Consider the following 17,563-nt stretch of genomic DNA (forward strand, 5'->3'; position numbering starts at 1 on the left):
TGCTGTACAAATGTGAAGTTTTATTGTGATTTTGAGTGTATCTAGAAATAAAGAAAAGCAAACAAATCTCTCTGATTCGTTGTGGGAATGGAAAGGAGCAGAGTGTTAATGATTGGATACAAAAAACATACACTGGAAGGTTAAAAGCCAAAAAAAGGTGTATGTAAATATGTTTAATGAGTACAGTTGTTGATAGCAAACACTGACTGTATATGATATATCATGTACTTATAGAATACATCTATATACACATTTATATAAGACTGAAAAGGCACTAGAGTTTCCCAAGTAAAACACGAGTAAATTAACAGTATAAATCCAAATACTGAGGTTGGGGAATCTGGTTAGGGAGTTGTGCTGCAAGGGAAACTGAAAAAAATCTCATGGTAAGTTAGAAACCAGGTTCCCCCTGAAAGCCAGGGAATTCAAAAGTCCAGCTCCCATTTGTATCTTCAAAATCTCCCTTAATATACTGATCAGATGCCAAATAATGTATGTAGTATGAGATTAATGAGTCTATAAAGGAACGTACAGTACTGCAGCAAACTACATAACATTAAGCTTCTTATGAAGCTGAAGAGCTTACTATAAAATCTGGCACTCCTGATCGTGCTATTCTTAAATTGTAGAAATAAATGGGTTCTTAAATGAGAATCTAAATACATTCCTGTGCAAGTAGTGCCCAAGAAATCTCAGAGTTACTGGTTGTGGAGGGTGCCATCAGAATAAGGAATAAGGTAGGGTGGGCAAAGCTGGTGGCCAACCTTTCATCTGCTTTTGCCAGAGTGACCTTTCCACTTTCATTTGATTGAAATGTTTATGGATTTAAAAAAAAAAAGAAGTATGTTTTTAATCTATTGAAAAAACTAACAGGAGAATAATATGATATGAAGGGAGCTTGATAAAATGAAGCTATGAAAGTTTATGTATGTGAAAAAAGCAATTCTGTAGAAATGAGTAGTAAAATCTTATGAGTGGGTGTCTTCTAGTGATTTTTAGCTTTTGTGATTTTACTGCCTTACCTGTGGAGTGTGGGCTATATAAGTGCAAGATGAGTGTAGGTAGTTTTTCAGGTCATGATTTTAGCAGTTGTAAGAAGCACTGAGTATGTTTGCATGACATTTATTTACATCGGAAATGAAAACAACAGCCAGCAGTGTTGAAACAACTGCAATGTCTGTGTCATGTGCCTGATGGCAGTGGCAGAACAGGCAGGCCAGGGCAAATGTCATGTAAGAAGATTCACTCTCCTTTTGAAGTCACAATTGCTTTGGTCTGATGCTCAGAGCAGCTTCACCTGTAAAAGGCAACAGCATCTGCTGTGCAGGGAATAATTCTGCAATTGTGTGCAAACTGCATCTGCAGTTGAGCTGCTGTCTTATCATGGAAGCTCTTTGTTACTTAATTCCAGAGTTTTTGGCATAGTATCTCTAGTAACTCAAATATAAAGTCCTTACTACTGCTTTGTCAGCTGTTGAGCACCTTTCTATTATGCTTTTACTAAGAACAGATGAACTTGGCTTTTCCCACGAGTACAATTACTGGTAGCTTTACAGGCTGCAACAGGTTCTCAGACTGTACAGACTGGTAATGCTCAGACTACCTCAGAGGAGAGAGGCTTTTCTTGGAGTAGTTTGGAAGGGTTTTTGTAGACACATGATTGTCTTCACTGGATCATTTTGTAGAGAAATCTGTTTCCTCTCCCAGGAAACTCAAGAGCAAAACTTCCAGTGACCCAAATAAGCACATCCAAGGACAGCTCCTGTGTTTCCCAAAGGATTTGGTTAGCATTGCAGAAGTCTGGCTTTTGTTCATTCCTTATTAAATGTGCATTGCAAGTCATATTTTAAAAAGTTAGTCAAAACAGTCTGGAAATATTTCCTTGTTTTAAATACAATCAAGACAAAGCACAAATCTGAAAGTATTCCTACTTGGAGCTGTCAGTACAGTACTGCTAATGCAGCATGCATTAAGCTGTGGATATTTTGTGCTTGTAATTACCATTTCTGACCTCATCCTGCAAAAATGCAAGTATTTGCATTTCTTGTATTTATTGGTATTGAACGTGGTAAGTCTGCTGAGTTGAGAGATGTATGCATGTGCTCAGGTACTCAGAGAATTAGGATTTCAGGAGCACAAAATGGAGGATGCACCATATATAAGCAACTGGCAATTATAGTCACTTGTTAAAATAGTTTACAGTGGCCTGCGAGGCACAAGAAGGAACATAGCACAACTTCAAATAAGTATAAAATTTTAGACTGTGTATCCTATATTTTGCTGACATGTGAAACTTGCACAATTATTTATGCCACAGATGAGTTGCCTCTAATAAAAAAAATTAAATCTTGAAAAAAGTCAATCTTCCTTCCAATTAAAACAATTCTCTATTTTCTTTCTGTTAGCCTATGAGACTGTACTTTCATTTAATGTCACAATGCTCTGTGACTACAGAAGTTATGAATACCTATGAAAAAATGGACCAGTATATCAAATTAAATAGAATGTATGCACCAGGGAATATTATCCTGGAGTACTTGTCGATGGCATGGGTGTCGATCCGCATGCTGACGTATCTCTGGTTTTTCCTCCTGCCCGAGCCCCTCTCAGACCCCAGCGCCAGCTGCACCATCATTCGGTCCTGTTTGTCTCCGTTCTCAGACATGTAGTGCCCCAGCTCATTTACGTCTCCGTCGTTGTAGCTGCCGTCCATCATCATGGCCCGAGGCTGAGGTAGGCTGCACGCACAGGCAGGCTGTGGGCACAAACAGGTGCAGGGTGGGTTTGAGTTGTGTCCAGATATACACACACCCCTTTCCTCCTTACAAAAGCAGAGAAGGGGAAAGGCTGGGAAAATTCAGGCAGCTGGAACTCAAAAGGGAGAACGAGAGGGTGGAGCTGAACAGCAGTTTTCTCTGTCTCTGTTTTCATGTCTGCAAGACACAGGCACAGTCAGGGAGCGAGCAGGGTTGTCTGTGGAAAAGCTCATTTGGCTCATGCAGAGGTTTTTAGGGTGTAAATAAAGGTTGGACCTGTACTTGAAGCTGAGAAAATCAGAGAAGAGGACAAAGGGAAACCACAAGAAGGAATGTATGAGGCTTGTCCCATTTGAAGGGAAGATTTTAGGCTTAAATTTTAGGTGGTTGAAATTTCATGTAATGTGGGCAAAAGGGGGAAATTGTGACCATTGTGTAAGTTTAGACTGGGCATGGAGAAAGGTGGGGGATATCTGCCATGTTGTCTGAAACCCAAAACACAGTATCCAACTAATTCTATTCACAGGTTTGGATCTTCAGTATAAAAGAAGTATCTAAAGGTAAAATCCCCAAACCTATCTCATCTATACAGGCAGTGGAGGACTATATGTAAAGGGAGTTTGTGTCCTTAGACTCCAAAGAAAGAACGGAGAACTTGGGTGTGGGTTGTTTGTGACAAATCTTTATAACCTGGAATGACTTGCTGATGGTGTTTTTATTGCATTCTCCCCCCAACAGCTGAGAGCAGCACACTGTAGTTGAAAAGTTTTGAATATTTCCAGACTTTTGCCACACCTTTTCCCAGGGGCATGAAGCTGTTTGGAGATAAAAAACCTCACCTTGTCCCGCAGTTTCCTCTCCTTCCTCTCTTGCACCGTCGTCAGGTAATTCACAGCTGCATATTCCAACACCGAGAGGAAGACAAACACAAAACTGACCCACAGGTAAATGTCCACGGCTTTGATGTAGGAAACACGAGGCATGGAAGCATTCACCCCAGTGATGATCGTGGACATGGTCAGCACAGTGGTTATCCCTGGGAAAACACCAGCAGAGAGACCATTTTCAAACCAGACTCTTCGTCACAAATAGAGCTGTTGTTACAATTTCCTTTGTAACAATTTCCTTTCCTGAATTTACTTTGCAGAATTGTTTTTCTCATTTGGGCAATAGATTTCACTGCCTGAGGACAGTCCAGGCAGCCCTAATCTCTGACAGGGGTTTTCTTGTCTTTTTGGTGAGCACAGCTCTAACTCTGGTCTCAGGGTTATGCTAGCCTGGTTGCTCACCACACCATGAGCCTCCCACCCCATGTCCAGGCAGCAGCGCTTTGACCCCATGCTGGCTTCACTCCATTCCAGGCTCAGGACAGTCCCTGGAGGGGTACAAGTACATGGATTTGAACTCAATGATCCTTATGGGTCCCTTCCAACTCGAGTTGTTCTACGACTTACAAGTCTGAGTATCTCAGCTCCTAGTTCAACTCTTCCAGAGCATGGACACAAGCAAAGCTGCTGCTTCCACCAGTTTCCCCTGTGTTTTCTATATGCTGAACTTCTCCTGGGCAGTCCTGCTTCACGGGAAGTCACAGAAGTCACCAGCCAACTCTCATACTTGGTCTATGCCCTCACTGGAGCAAAAGTAAAGAATAATGGGGCTCCGCATGGCAATGCTGCCCCACGTTACCCCATAGACGAGCACAATGGGCCCAGGAGCCCTGTAGTTCAGTGTTATCCTGGCTCTCAGAGAGGCTCTCTGTGGCCCTCTTACTTCAGGGGCTAATTATGTCACATTAGTGATCACTTTGGAAGTTGAAATTATGTATACAAGCAGAAATGACTGATTCTACAGGAGTGTCTAGGTGCTACAAAGCTGCTAAGGTAGTGCCTGTATCTTCTGAAAGGCCATGGCTGAAAACCTTAAACTCCTTTTATTTTCTTAAAGCAATGGGTGCTGTTTCTAAATTCAGACGTGAACAATTGCCCCATTTCCATATCTGTTATGCCTCTATTTATCCTCTCCATTGAAGAATATGCTTTTAAGAATAAATAAAATCCTGAAGTGTGTTGCCTAGAACAAGAGGAAGCAAGCTTGAGCTGAGAATCTGCAAAAACACAAACAGCACTTTGCTAAGGGTGACACATCCACTTAGAAGAAGATTTCTGCCTATATCACAGTTCTGCTTCCGTGATGACTCCTCTGACATACAGCTTCATCTGTCTGAAAGATGCTGCAAAAGGGGAAGCTGAATCCCTCACATTGCAGTGCAAACTCATTTAACACATTAAATGGCACAGCTCAGCTGGCTGTGTTACCTCCACCCTCCCTCCTCTAGCAAAACTCAGTAAACTGAAATTTTGTCAGGGCTGCTGATACTGATTTTTACCTTCTCGCTCACTGAAGTCTCTGAAGGATACTGAAAACCTTGGCTCTATATGTGCCCTGTCTCTGTTTACAGCAATAAAAGCAGAGTGGGATCTTTGCTCTCTGCTTTGTACCGTGTGCCTCTTGGGCTTGTGTGAACAGGGAAATTCCCTTGGCACTTCAGGGCAGATGGAGAGTTTGCACGAAGGGCAGTTCCCTGCCCGTGGGAGGACACATGCCCTATCCCTGGGAGAAATGTGTGACATAGCCGATTTCTATGCCACAAGGCAACATGGAGGCAGTGCATAGCACAGGGGATTTCATTTTGGTGGTCAAGGCTGTGAATGCAGCAATTGTCTCTTAGGTCTGCTAACTCCAAGATTGTTTTTACCTAGCGGTACTCTGGCAGGAACTGCTCGTCGATCGATCCAGAAGGACACCCACGACAACATGACCATGAGGGTGGCAGGGAAGTAGGTTTGGAGCAAGAAGAAGAAGATGTGTCGGCGTAAAGTGAAGTTTATATAGAGGCGATTGTACCACCCTGTATGACAGAGAGAATGAAAATATCAAACTACTTTCAGACAAGGTGATGTTGCATCAGGAGAAAAGTGTCTCGTTTTCTTTTAGAAAAACACAGTTAATGACTGCAGATCATGACTCCTTACTGAACCAACTATCGCAGTCAAAGCATCTCTCAGGATGATATATTCAAGAGAATATAACCTGTGCAATTGGAGAGTTTAATTAATGTTAAGGCTTGGTGTAAGAAGGATTGTCTTTCCAGACCACAACTGTCAAGATGGAAGTCTGTGGCAGGGACAGCCACCTTGGCATAGAAGAGTGACAGATCTGATGAGCCACACAGGAAACTCCCAGTGGACAATCCTCCAAGACCAAGGCCAAGAAAGACAGTTTGCACCCCTTCTTCCCTCAGCCTACTCTGGCTGGCACTCCAGTACCCACCTGTGCTGCTGTAAAAGGCAAGCTTCGTGGTGGTGTGAAACTCCTGAATCAGGAACTGAGACAGTGATATCCTCTCATCTGTTTTTAGGGAATCATTCCCATTCTTCCAGTAGAGCATAAGGTCATCTTCAGTGTAGGCATCTAGGAGAGCAGAGCAAACCTCAGTATTGTGCACTGAGACAATTGCTATCACCCCCACATCCCAGGGTGTGCCCACACAGCCCTCTCAGCTACCTGAGAGCTCCTGGCTGAAAGGATCAAATACCCAAAATGCCACCCACCTGGGTGGTGAGTATGGTTGTGGCAAGGAGTGGTTTCTGTACCATGGATGAGCAGTCGGTGCACACAAAGGGCGTAGGGCGATTTATCTCTGTGTTTGAGGGCACCTGGATAAATGGGTGCTATTGGAGACTGCTGGTCTGCAGGCAAGCGGCCCAGGTCCTCATGGGGTGGGGTGGCAGCTTGGCTGGCACTCAGGGATACTGGCAAGACAGTGCTTACAGCCAGTTTTTAAAAACACTGTGTTGCTGCAAACACCATCTAGTTCCAGTGAAAATTATGGCCAAGGAGTTTTCTTAGTGTTGAAGTCTGCTGACTTTGGTTAGAGCTCCCACGAATGTAGCAGCAGTTTAATTGTTGATATAATTGATTATTGGTATAATTAAATGCAGTTTGGGTGCCCATTGGGTGGCCTTGGCTCCCCAGCATCTCCACTTTACTTACAGCTTTCAATCTCCAGGGAACATGTCTGTGTGTCCAGGGGAAAGCGACTAAAATCCATGTTGCACATTGCTGTTACTGTAACTCTAGGAATAACAAAAATCACTTCATTAAAAACTTGTCCTCTTATATGACTGAAAAATAGTAAAGCTGTGAGTTGGATCTTTTATTAAGCAACTATGGCCAGTACCAGTCAACTGAAAATAAATCCCTTCCATTCAGCTAAAGCCATTTCACTTTAGTTAAAACCATTTCTTCCTCTCAGCAAACTAGTGTTAGAAAACATGACTAGAAAGTTAGGCCACTACAAATTGCTACTAGATTACAAAAATATTGGAGAAGAAAATGGAGTAATATTGAAGAGGACACTTTTCCCCCTGACAATCAACAAATATATCTCTGCAGACATCTTTCCTTTCAACAGATGCTTTTTACGATAAAATAATTTCCATTTATCAAAGCCATCCTAGTGCCATGAGGGATCCAGGTAATTTTCTCCGCACATGGTGAATTTCCAGCTGCTCGGTGAGAACCCAGTGTTCACACATGGGTATCAGCCACCAGAGGGCATAGGCAGTGCCTCGAGTTAAGGCTGGTACGCAGCAGTGACCACCGAATGCTCTGCCCCATCAATCAAAAGCTCTGGTCTCGCTGTAGTCTGATTATCTCATTTTTAATAGCATAATTTTGTGTTTGAACTGGAAACATCCATAAATCTTGACTCGACTGGCTTGAACTCTAGGGAAGTAAATGAAAAGAAAAGGATAATTCGTAATGGGGAAAGAATTAATGAATTACAGAAGGGCTAGTGGTAGACAGATGTCTGTCACATAATGATAAGAACATAATGCAATCCCTTATGTCAGTAGTTCTGCACATGTGGGTTCCCTCTGATGTTGCTTTCCTGTCTGGATTTAGACTTTGAGTGAAATTGCTTGGCTCAGATTCGTTGTTTAGGTGCCTGTTAGGTCCACACTGGTATCCAAGAAAAGAGAAAACAAAGTCTGGCAAAGAACCTTAAAAAGGCAGGCACCAAGGAAAAAGTATAATCTACAGGCAAAGGCATTCAACAAAGGCAGACAGGTAGTAATGAATGACCTGTCGGCTCTTAAGGAGAGACCAGCCTTTGTATTTCCCTATCATTCAAAAGGCACTGCAACCTGCAGTTGCTGCTGAATAAAATACTGACACTGCCAATTTGCTATTGAAGACATCCGTGACCATTTCGTACAGGGCAATTGTTTGAGCACAAGACTGTACATGGCAGGATCTGAGTAGTTTGGTGTTCTTCTGTTCCCATCTTCTTTAGATAATCATAAACGCTTGCAACACAGATGCTTGATGTCAGGCAGCTAAATGAAAGAGTATATAGACATGCATGCTATAGCTGAATGTTATGTCATATTATTGTCCTTTTTTATAGTACTGATGACCTGAGCAAACTTTGCAAAGGCCTAAGGAACACCTGAACCTTGTCTAATACGCTGAGTGAAGAAAAAGCTTTGATAGTGAGAAGGTAGACACTGTTCAGGCTGTGAATCCAGTGAACAGTAAGATAAAAATATCAGAGAACAAAAGAATTCTTGTCAAACTGATGCCCCCTAGGGAATCAAGAATCTCTTAGCTTGACTTACTTTCCTAGAATCATAAAACACCTCGGCAGGCTGAGAAGTTGATCTCCTCACTTCATGGCAGGCTCAGCTCTACCTCTGCCACTACTATAATTCCCTAAAGACCTCCACAGCTTTCCCAAGCAGTATATTCTGCAACTTTATCACTAGTTAAATCTATGAAGCTTGCTGAAACTGACTTTCTATCAGTCAGATTTTCCTTCTTTTTGTCCTTCAGAATATATTATCTATCATCTGACGCTTTCTTTATCTATCAGGTATTTTGTTATTTCATTGTTGTGGAGGTGATGTCAACATTCTCGCATCAGAATATTGCACAGCAATTTCCTCTCTAATACGTTTTTATGGGTCATTTGGCAATACTTGTTTTCTAACTGGATGGAGCTGCAGCCAAGAAAAACAGAAGCGCAGAATTTAGGGTTTTTTGGGAGATAGACATATCATGCTGGATTTGTCTGGGATAGAGTTAATTTTTTCACAGTATCTAGTGTGGGGATATGTTCTGGATTTTTGTTGAAAACACTGTTGATAATACAGGGATGTTTTTGTTTTAGCTGAGCAGGGCTTTTTCTGCTTCTCACCCCACACCACCAGTGAGGAGGCTGGGGTTGAACAGGGAGTTGGGAGGGGACAGAGCCAGGACAGCTGACCGCAAGTGACAAAAGGACATTCCACACCATATGGCGTCATGTTCAGTATATAAAGTGGGGGAAAGAAGAAGGAAGGGGTGGAAGCGTGTGGTGATGGCCTTTGTCTTCCCCAGTCACCGTTACGTGTGACGGAACCCTGCTTCCCTAGGGATGGCTGAGCACCTGCCTGTCCATTGGAAGCGGTGAATGAACTCCTTGTTTTGCTTTCCCTTTGTGTAAGGTTTTTGCCTTGCCTATTAAGCCGCCTTTCTCTCAACCCAGAAAGTTTTTCACTTTGACCATTTCAATTCCCTTCTCTATCTCACCGGGAGGGAGTGAGCCAGCAGCTACTTGGAGCTTAGTTGCCAGCTGGTGTTAAATCACGAAACAGATGCTCTTCACATAGCATCTCCAAGTATGAAAGTGTTACTTATTAAAAGGAAAAAAAAATCCTGGTTGAATAATGTTCAGACTTACATCAGCTGATTAACCAGTTGGAAAATAAGGGAGCAAGCCTGGCCTGGGATCACCCCTCAAACTAGAGGACAAAACAATGTTTACATAAAATATCCCCTTCAAGGGGCTTTCCGGCATTTCACATAAAAAGTGAGAAAAAAGCAGGAAGATCTCAAGTCAAGTGTTTGGGTCGCTCTAGCCATATATGAAAGTTACCAGGAACTATATACACTTGCTCTGAAGCTTCTCACTTCACATGCTGGAGGATGTTCCTTCTGTTTTGTTGCATATCATGAAGCTAAAATTGTGCTCAGTATAATTTATATTCTTCTTAATTGCATATTTTGCTAGTCACAGAGGCTTGTTATATAATTAAATGGATAGCAGTGGATAGCTGCCCTGGACTTCTCTTTGTTACCAGACATTGCCCTTTTACTTAGATTGTGCCCTGCCTCTTCATTGGAACCCCCTGGTCCCTGTTGAGCTGCCCCAAGAAACTGCCACATTTGACTGCAGCTTCCCAACAGGAACAGGGGCTAACCATGCATACAAGGCAAAGGGACAATGGTCGAATCAGCAACATTGGCACAGAAATTAGCACAGAAGGCCTCCTGCAATAGGCACTTAAATGAACTCGGACAGGGACTCAGATGTCTGTGAGTAGTCAGCACATTCATTTTTTTATGCTTTTTTTTGTATGAAGTCATGCAAAAACACAATACAGGAATCAATTAAACCACTTTTTCACTCCACTAATGGCTTGCATTGACCAAATGCAGCTTTACCTGAGGCTATAAAGTACCTTCCCATCTGGCTGGACCCGCAGCATGACATTGTCTGTGGTGGTGTCGTGGATGAAGGAACGCTTGGAGTGAACAAAGAACATGTCAGGAACCCAGATCTTCTTCACCAGTCTGCCGTCAAAGGTCATGCTTTGGTTGTTGGTGCTGGGGAAGGACAGTCTCTCATCTTTCCAGTAGTGCCTCAGATAAAGTGTCATGGTGAAGTCCTGCAACAAAGAGGTTTGTGTCACAACTTATACCTTATCAGCATAGTAGTGATTGCTTCTCTCTGGGACAAACAGCGAACTGGAAAGCACCGTTCTTGAAGGCACATGCCCTCCCCAACTGCAAGGGACATGACCGACTGCAGGTTGTTTATTCCTCAGGTCAGACAGACTTACGGGGTTCAGAAATCAGAGGCCATCCAGGTGGCAAATCCACCTCTGAATTGCAAATGTTGCATTTTAATGTCTGTGAGCCGCTCCGGGGGCAAAAATGAAGACATGTCAAGGCAGCAGTGGATGTGGAGTGCTGCTGACCGCCTAATCCCCAACCACGAGATGCTGTGTTCCTAGAACAGGCAAGAAGCATTTGCTGCCTGCACTGCCATCTCTGCTGCTCCAGCAACTGCCTTACCACAGGCAGCTGGAAGAATGTGTTGCAGTGGGACCTCTTCCTCCAGCCTTGACTCTAAAGTCTTTTTGTCTTGATATTTGACCAAAATGTTTTGGGTTCTTCTTGCTCTTTCTCCCCAGGTATTGTACTCTTAGATCTGAGGCATGCTCCTTGTCTTTGAGCTCTATCGTATTTGGAGTTAGACCCCAGAGATACGTACACTTGGGTTTGCCTTTTCCCTTGTTTCAAAGGAAGCTGTCACATATCTGAAGATAAGATCACACAGTTGTTTATAAATATGGTCTCTTTGAGTGTAGTGTAATATGTTGCCCATAAAGTGGGGGAAACGTCTAAGTCTGAGCAGTGTGCCCTAGAGTCTGGAGTAGAGGAGGTCAGATGGATTTGGGGCGGAGTTTTTTGATATTTGATTTTTTTTTTTTTCACAGCACTTTCCAAACATTTTGAACTATGGGGAGTTCTGCTGTCTTTTTTTCAATAGAAGTGATTTTTTTCTTGCAGCCTATGCTATTATTATTACACTAGAGGCTAATATAAATCTTGGAAATGCTTTACATTATATCCAACTGAAGCTCCCAAAGCCACTGATCATGTAATTTCTTCTTTTTCATTGGATTCATTCTCTAGCATTTGGCAACAACTTTTCCCTGTTCAATTTAAAGATGTTTGGTCTGGGAAAGACTTAAATTTAAAGATGTTTGATCTGGGAAACCTTTTTTCTTGTCTCCTGTGTGTTAATGTGTCCTTTAAACAACAATAAATTGACAGATATTTGTTCTTTAGTGAGAAGCTAATGCCTCACTTTTTTGCATAAATTTGTAATTATGGTTGCTGTGGAAAAATCTGGTATTGTCAGCCTTCATTAGGAATTATTTATTAATACTAGTTTTAGGCTATTAAATTCGGAACCACAATATTTTATAACACATCATCTGAAAATCCCTCAAGCAACAACCGTATATCTCCTTTCTTCTTTTGATCCAGTTCTCAGCAACATTATTAACTCTTTCTGTTAAGCTTGCAAATGAATTTCCAAAGCTGAGTGACACTGTTTTTTCCTTCTTGTCGTCTTTCATGCAGATAATACAGCTGCCCCACACAACATGCAAAAGCTCTGTAATTTCAAGAACATTAGCCTATAATAATATATAGGTTATCCATAATAATAGATATTTATATAATTTTAAATTAGTTAGAGAAAAAAATCTGATTTGTGACATCCTAATGAAATTTTATAACAGCTTCCATTATTTTATCACTTTCTTGTAGTCAGAAAGTAACAGAAAAAAAGAAAAATTGATGTAACTAACTTCTCAAGCTTAAACTTAGTGCAGAATAGATAACTGTCCCTGATGTCTCTTCATTTAAAAAGCAAGCAATGATCTTGCAAAGTACCATGTTTTTTTTTTTCTATAAAGCTGCACGAGCAGTAAAGAATTGATTCTGACAATATAGTCTTCTCCATCATTATTTTGCAAACAGCCAAAATTGATCCTGAATGGGGTTTTTTTAACCCAAGGCCATACAGTTTTCCTGAGTGTTGCAGTATGATGTTAGAGGAGGAGCAGGGGCAGTATTCAAAAGTCATGAGAACTAATACAAAATCATAATGTTTGTTAAAAAAAAAAAAAAAAGGGTTTGTGGTTTGGTTTGTTTTGGTTTTGTTTTTTTTTTTTTTTTCTTTTGTTTTGTTAGGGTTTTTTTTACCTCAAAATTCTCGACACTAAGTTCTTTCCCTTTCATTTCAAGTCCCTAAGCTTTTCAGGCACTCTCTGGCCACCCTCACAAGCTTTCTCCTCAACCAGGTGGGCTGGACCCATCCCAGGAGAGGTGAAAGCTCAAAATCCCTGTGGCTATCTGTCGGGGTGCCAAGAGCACCAGAGACTGGGGGGGTCAACTGGAGGGGTCCCCAGCGCTAGGGAGAATGCTCACCCCTGATGTGTTGTAATCCTGCTGTACCCAGCAAGTGATGGGATGATATCCCAGCCCACTCAAAAGCTGAAACAGCTGCAGTGAGAGGAGCCTGGTCTGCAACCAGTGTGGCTGCTGAATAGCAACTGTGCTGCTACACGGACATGTTCCTGGCTTAGACATGGAAGATCAGGTGCAGGCTCTTTAACCCTCTGTCTGTTAATTAGGAACACAGAGAATCTGGGGCTTTCCGAGAAACCTTCAGAGCTATTTGGTACGTCTGTTGGAAGATCAAAACATTTTGAAAAGTATTCTGTATTGGGGAGTGATTTTTTTTCTCTGTCAAAGCAAAAGCTGAGCTACTGAGAGACTCTGGGGATCGTAGAATGGTTTGGATTGGAAAAGTGACCTAAAGATCACCTAGTTCCAACTCCCCAGCCATAGACAGGGACATGTTCCACTAGATCAGGTTGCTCAAAGCCCCATCCAGCCTGGCCTTGAACACTTCCAGGGATGGGGCATCCACAACTTCTCTGGGCAACCTGTTCCAGTGCCTCACTACCTTCTGAGTAAATTTCTTCCTTATATCTGCTCAAAACATACCCTTTTTCTGTTTAAAGCCATTTCCACTTGTCCTTGGGAGCTCTCTGGTCCCTGACCACCTCAGAACATGGCCAAAGTAAGACTATATCTACAGTATATAAAAGTGCCTTAAAGCTAACACATTAATTTGTCTCTTCAGAGCTTTTAACCGTGTTATTATTTTTTAAGAAAATATAAAAACCCAAATCCTTTGAGAAAGTCTTAGCAGTGTTGTATCATTTTGTCCTAGAGAAAAGAAAGAGTCAGATTTCTTCCTTCTGCTTCAAGGGACATGAAATGATAGCACGAGGTCAGTAGAAGTCATTGTCAGCAGATTCAGATCAAGCCTGAATCTGCCTCCTGGAGGCTGTGGAGTGTTTGTCCTTGGAGGTATTCAAACCCCATGGAGACAAACCTAGGTAGCCTGCTGTAGCTGGCCCTGCTCTCAGCACAGATTTGGTCTATAGAGGTCGCATCTGTGACTCTTACCATGTCCACCTCAGAAATGCTGTCCAGACTTTCAACTTGGACATCCACCCCAACAGGAATTGCAGGGCCTGAGGGGAAAAAAATTCAGAGTTGACAAAGTACACACTTAGTGAGACAAAGTAATCCCCTGGCTTTAGTAACTCAGAGATAGAAATAGATGCTTGGTCTGAAATACAAACAACAGTAAATGAATTGAAATTAAAAACCATTTGAATTAATAAAAAAAAGCTGAGACCGACCTATTAATGAGTTTTTCTTTTTATTGTGTCATCCTACATGTGTCCCTTCAAAATTTAAAAGCAATTTTAATTGCTTTTAGCTCTAGTGCTTGGGTCCAGAACTAGCAAGACAGGTGCCTGGTGGAGCATTTATTCTGAGGGAAAGCAGTGGCAGCACAAGTAAGGAAATGTGTGACAGTTACTCCAATTTTTTCCCTCACTTCTGCCCCCCTTGTAGGCTAACACATCCATGAGAGCTACTCTGTGTATTTGACTCAGTGCCCAACTGTGGAAAAGACAGGGTGACAGGAGGGGATGCATTGCAGGACACAGGCATGTGCCACTGAGCCTGGGGTTCCCAAGGGGAAGGATCCAACTGTGACCCCCTGTAATAGGGATTTTGATCTTTTTTCCCTCCTCAAGGCTTTGACTAGTCCCTCCTATACCTCTGGCAATTACAGTAGAGGAGAGCTGTCAAGACAAATAATGCGCACATTAGCAAACGGCTATGAAACTGAAACATTTTTAAATTAATTGAACATGCTGGCATTTGGTATATTGAGCATTTAGCAATAAAATCTTCTTTCATCAGAGTATATAATGGTATCCTGGATTTGAATGACCATCTGTCAGCCAGAAAGGGTAGATAAATTACAACATTCTCTAATCTGATGGGCTGAAAGAAAACGTGTTCTCCTTCATCCATTTCCCTGAAAGCTTAGGTTGGTCTCGCACACAGCCACAAAACTGTAAGCAAACATTAACACCGGGCAGTCAAAATGTTTTCTTTTGGGTTATAAATGAAATGGCCAGTCAATAGGTGTGGTACGTCATTTGATTATGCACATACATCATGCATTTCCGCATCATCCAGAGATAAACATGAGCTGTATTTGCAGATTTTTGTCAGAGGAAAGTGTCAGTCCTGAATACCACTGAATATCAGGAATATTATATTGCCTGTAATCATATTTCCATGCCTTTGACTATGCTTTTTGCTCATCCAGAAGGCTATTTCTCTGCACCCTATCCCCCTGAGCATATCATGAATTCACAACCCAAAATAACAGAAATTAGAAGCAGAAAAGTCTCTACTCGCCAATCTGCTTCTTAACCTCAGTACATGTTACAGTACAAAGAAGTGACAGTGTAAACAGGATCAGTGACAAATGCGCATGTTTCATACCTCCAAAACCTGGTCTCATGCTGAAGTCATGGTCATCTATTCGCAGCAGCTGCTCTGACTTCGTCAGGGGAGATTTGGTGATGTCAGGGCTTCGTTTTAAAATTGGGCTACCAGGAGGAGAGAAGCACAGCTATGAGCCCCAAGCAGACCCTGCGAGAGGTATGCGCTCGTTTCACTCCATTACCCCTTAGAACATTTAGAATATTTACTCCTTAGACCACGGCCATGCGACTGCTTGCAGTGGTTGGCAATGTGTCATTAAACAGTGATTCCTGAACTCAGCATATAGCTTAGGCACCTGTGTGAATTCTGGCACTGAGAAAACATTCGTTTGGTGACTTTTTGTCTGTAAAATTATCTCTGCTTACAGCACTTTGGAGACAGTCATTCAGAAGTGTGGGCTGGAGGAACAGTATGTATGGATAAGTGGGGAAATAGAAATGGTGGGGAGGCATTGCTGACATGTGATGGAGTGTGAGGCTAGGAATTAGGGAAACAATACATCAAATAAGCTACTGGCTGTTGCCCAGGAACAAAATGGAGACAGTCTGGGAAGCAGGCCAGGAGGCAGGCCATCCCGTAACTTGGGATAAAATTATTAGCTCCTGCCCCAGATTTCTATCAAGGATAAAAAGGAGCATTAAAGACCTGGGAGGTTTCTGAGCATTTAAGAGCCTAGGAGGGTCATTTCAGAAGCTTTTGGAGTTGCAACAAATGCTGGACAGAGGATGCTCTGTTCCCCCTCCACATCCAAGGTGCAAACTGCTGTTCAGCGCTCCAGTGCTTTGTCTGGGATGATGGTGGCAGCAGCTCCTTGGTTGCTCCCTTGTGTAGGCAAAGCCTTTGCTGGCCTCAGAGCCAGCTGCACACCAGCTGCTTGGGTGGCAGGAGGGCTCAAAAACAAGAGGAAAGGTTTTGCTGGTTCTTGATTTTAGAAAAGATGGCACACTCGGAGAGACGCTTGTCTGAATATACACAAGACAAGTAAGGAACAGATTAAAGGAAAGCAGGTTATCAGAGAAACTTGATGGGGAATGTATTCCTGAGATAAAGCTTCTCCTAAATGAGACTGTTTAGCCATGCTGTAACTTACAGGCAGTTGTACCACAAGAAGCCAATACAACAATCTCCTAACAGAGGCCAGCAGTGTTATCAGTAACTCCTCTCTCAAACCCAGAGCTTTATCTATGAAACATCTTAGAAAGATTCTCAGTTTCAGTTCTATAATTTCTAGGAGAGGTGAGTTGTCTACCTCCACCAGTGAGTTCTAGTCATGAATCATCCTTCAGGCATTTTAAAATGTGGACCCTTAAATTAAATCTTTAGATTTAATTCAGCCTCTTAAAGACTTGTGAGTGTACATGGGGAAAGGTTTATGCCTGTCTGAGACGGGGAAACAAAGTTAGCAGGCCACTGACGAAGCCAACATTTGTGAGCCGGTTTGACTGTGCTCAGAAAGGTGCTTTCTCCCTGGCAGTGGCAGTGGAAAGGACAAGTGGAGAGCCTGTGGAGTGGACTCAGCTCTGCAGAACGGATTCTTGGAGGCAAAGTGCCCGCTCACACAGCATGGGCAACACAAACTGCGTATCAGTGCCACTTGAAGCCCAAAGGGATGTGGCAAATGGCCGTAGCATCACACCTCACCTACATAAGGGTGTCAGGCAACAGGACTTTCTCTGGGGCCTGCTGGATCCTACTAATGGCATGACTTCTATCTAAAGACAACTGGCATGTTCAAGTGGTGCCCCCTTCCCCTGCCACAGCCTCAGCCCAGCCATGGGGATGTGGCTGGCAGGGCTGGGCCAGCAACAGCCACCCAAGGTTTTGCTTACCTGCCTTGCTTGTGCACCTCGCCGTGGGCTTCCCGTCTCTGCCGCTGCGGCCGGCTGCACACAAACAACAGGAAAAGGGAAAACTGAGACAGGTGGACATGGACAGGCAGGTGACGATGTCAGGAGGAAAGCACCAGATCCCTGCAGCATTACCTTCTGTGACAAACATGAAATGGTGCTTACCTTTTTTTTTTAACCTTTTCACCAAAGGCCAGTGCCAGACTGGGCATGGCAGAAGGTGGGGAATACGGGCATGCAGGGGGCTCGCAGCTGGGACAGGGCAAAATGAGCAGACTGATGATTTTTGTAAGGTGGGATGCCCCTGCTTTTGACTACTTGGAAAAAGACCCAGGTAGAAACACCTCCCACCTCCCCAGCCTTGGCTGGCATTGTCAGGGGCTTCAGGGA

General features: G+C 42.9%; 1 protein-coding gene across 1 annotated transcript in view; it reads right to left on the bottom strand.

Annotated features, from left to right (window-relative positions):
* Positions 1–17,563, bottom strand: part of GABRR1 (gamma-aminobutyric acid type A receptor subunit rho1) — a 30,454-nt gene continuing 12,891 nt past the window's right edge. The window contains exons 2-10 of the mRNA XM_027743550.2: positions 17,156–17,209; positions 15,324–15,430; positions 13,920–13,987; positions 10,308–10,531; positions 6,810–6,892; positions 6,087–6,227; positions 5,512–5,664; positions 3,596–3,792; positions 1–2,755 (exon numbers count right to left, since the gene is read on the bottom strand). Coding sequence (XP_027599351.1) covers positions 2,468–2,755; positions 3,596–3,792; positions 5,512–5,664; positions 6,087–6,227; positions 6,810–6,892; positions 10,308–10,531; positions 13,920–13,987; positions 15,324–15,430; positions 17,156–17,209 — 1,315 coding nt within the window. The 3' untranslated portion in view covers positions 1–2,467. The remainder of the gene's footprint in view (positions 2,756–3,595; positions 3,793–5,511; positions 5,665–6,086; positions 6,228–6,809; positions 6,893–10,307; positions 10,532–13,919; positions 13,988–15,323; positions 15,431–17,155; positions 17,210–17,563) is intronic.

The sequence above is a fragment of the Pipra filicauda genome, unplaced genomic scaffold (assembly GCF_003945595.2).
Source record: "Pipra filicauda isolate LSUMZ 115617 unplaced genomic scaffold, ASM394559v2 scaffold60_size3304689_pilon, whole genome shotgun sequence".
Taxonomy (NCBI): domain Eukaryota; kingdom Metazoa; phylum Chordata; class Aves; order Passeriformes; family Pipridae; genus Pipra; species Pipra filicauda.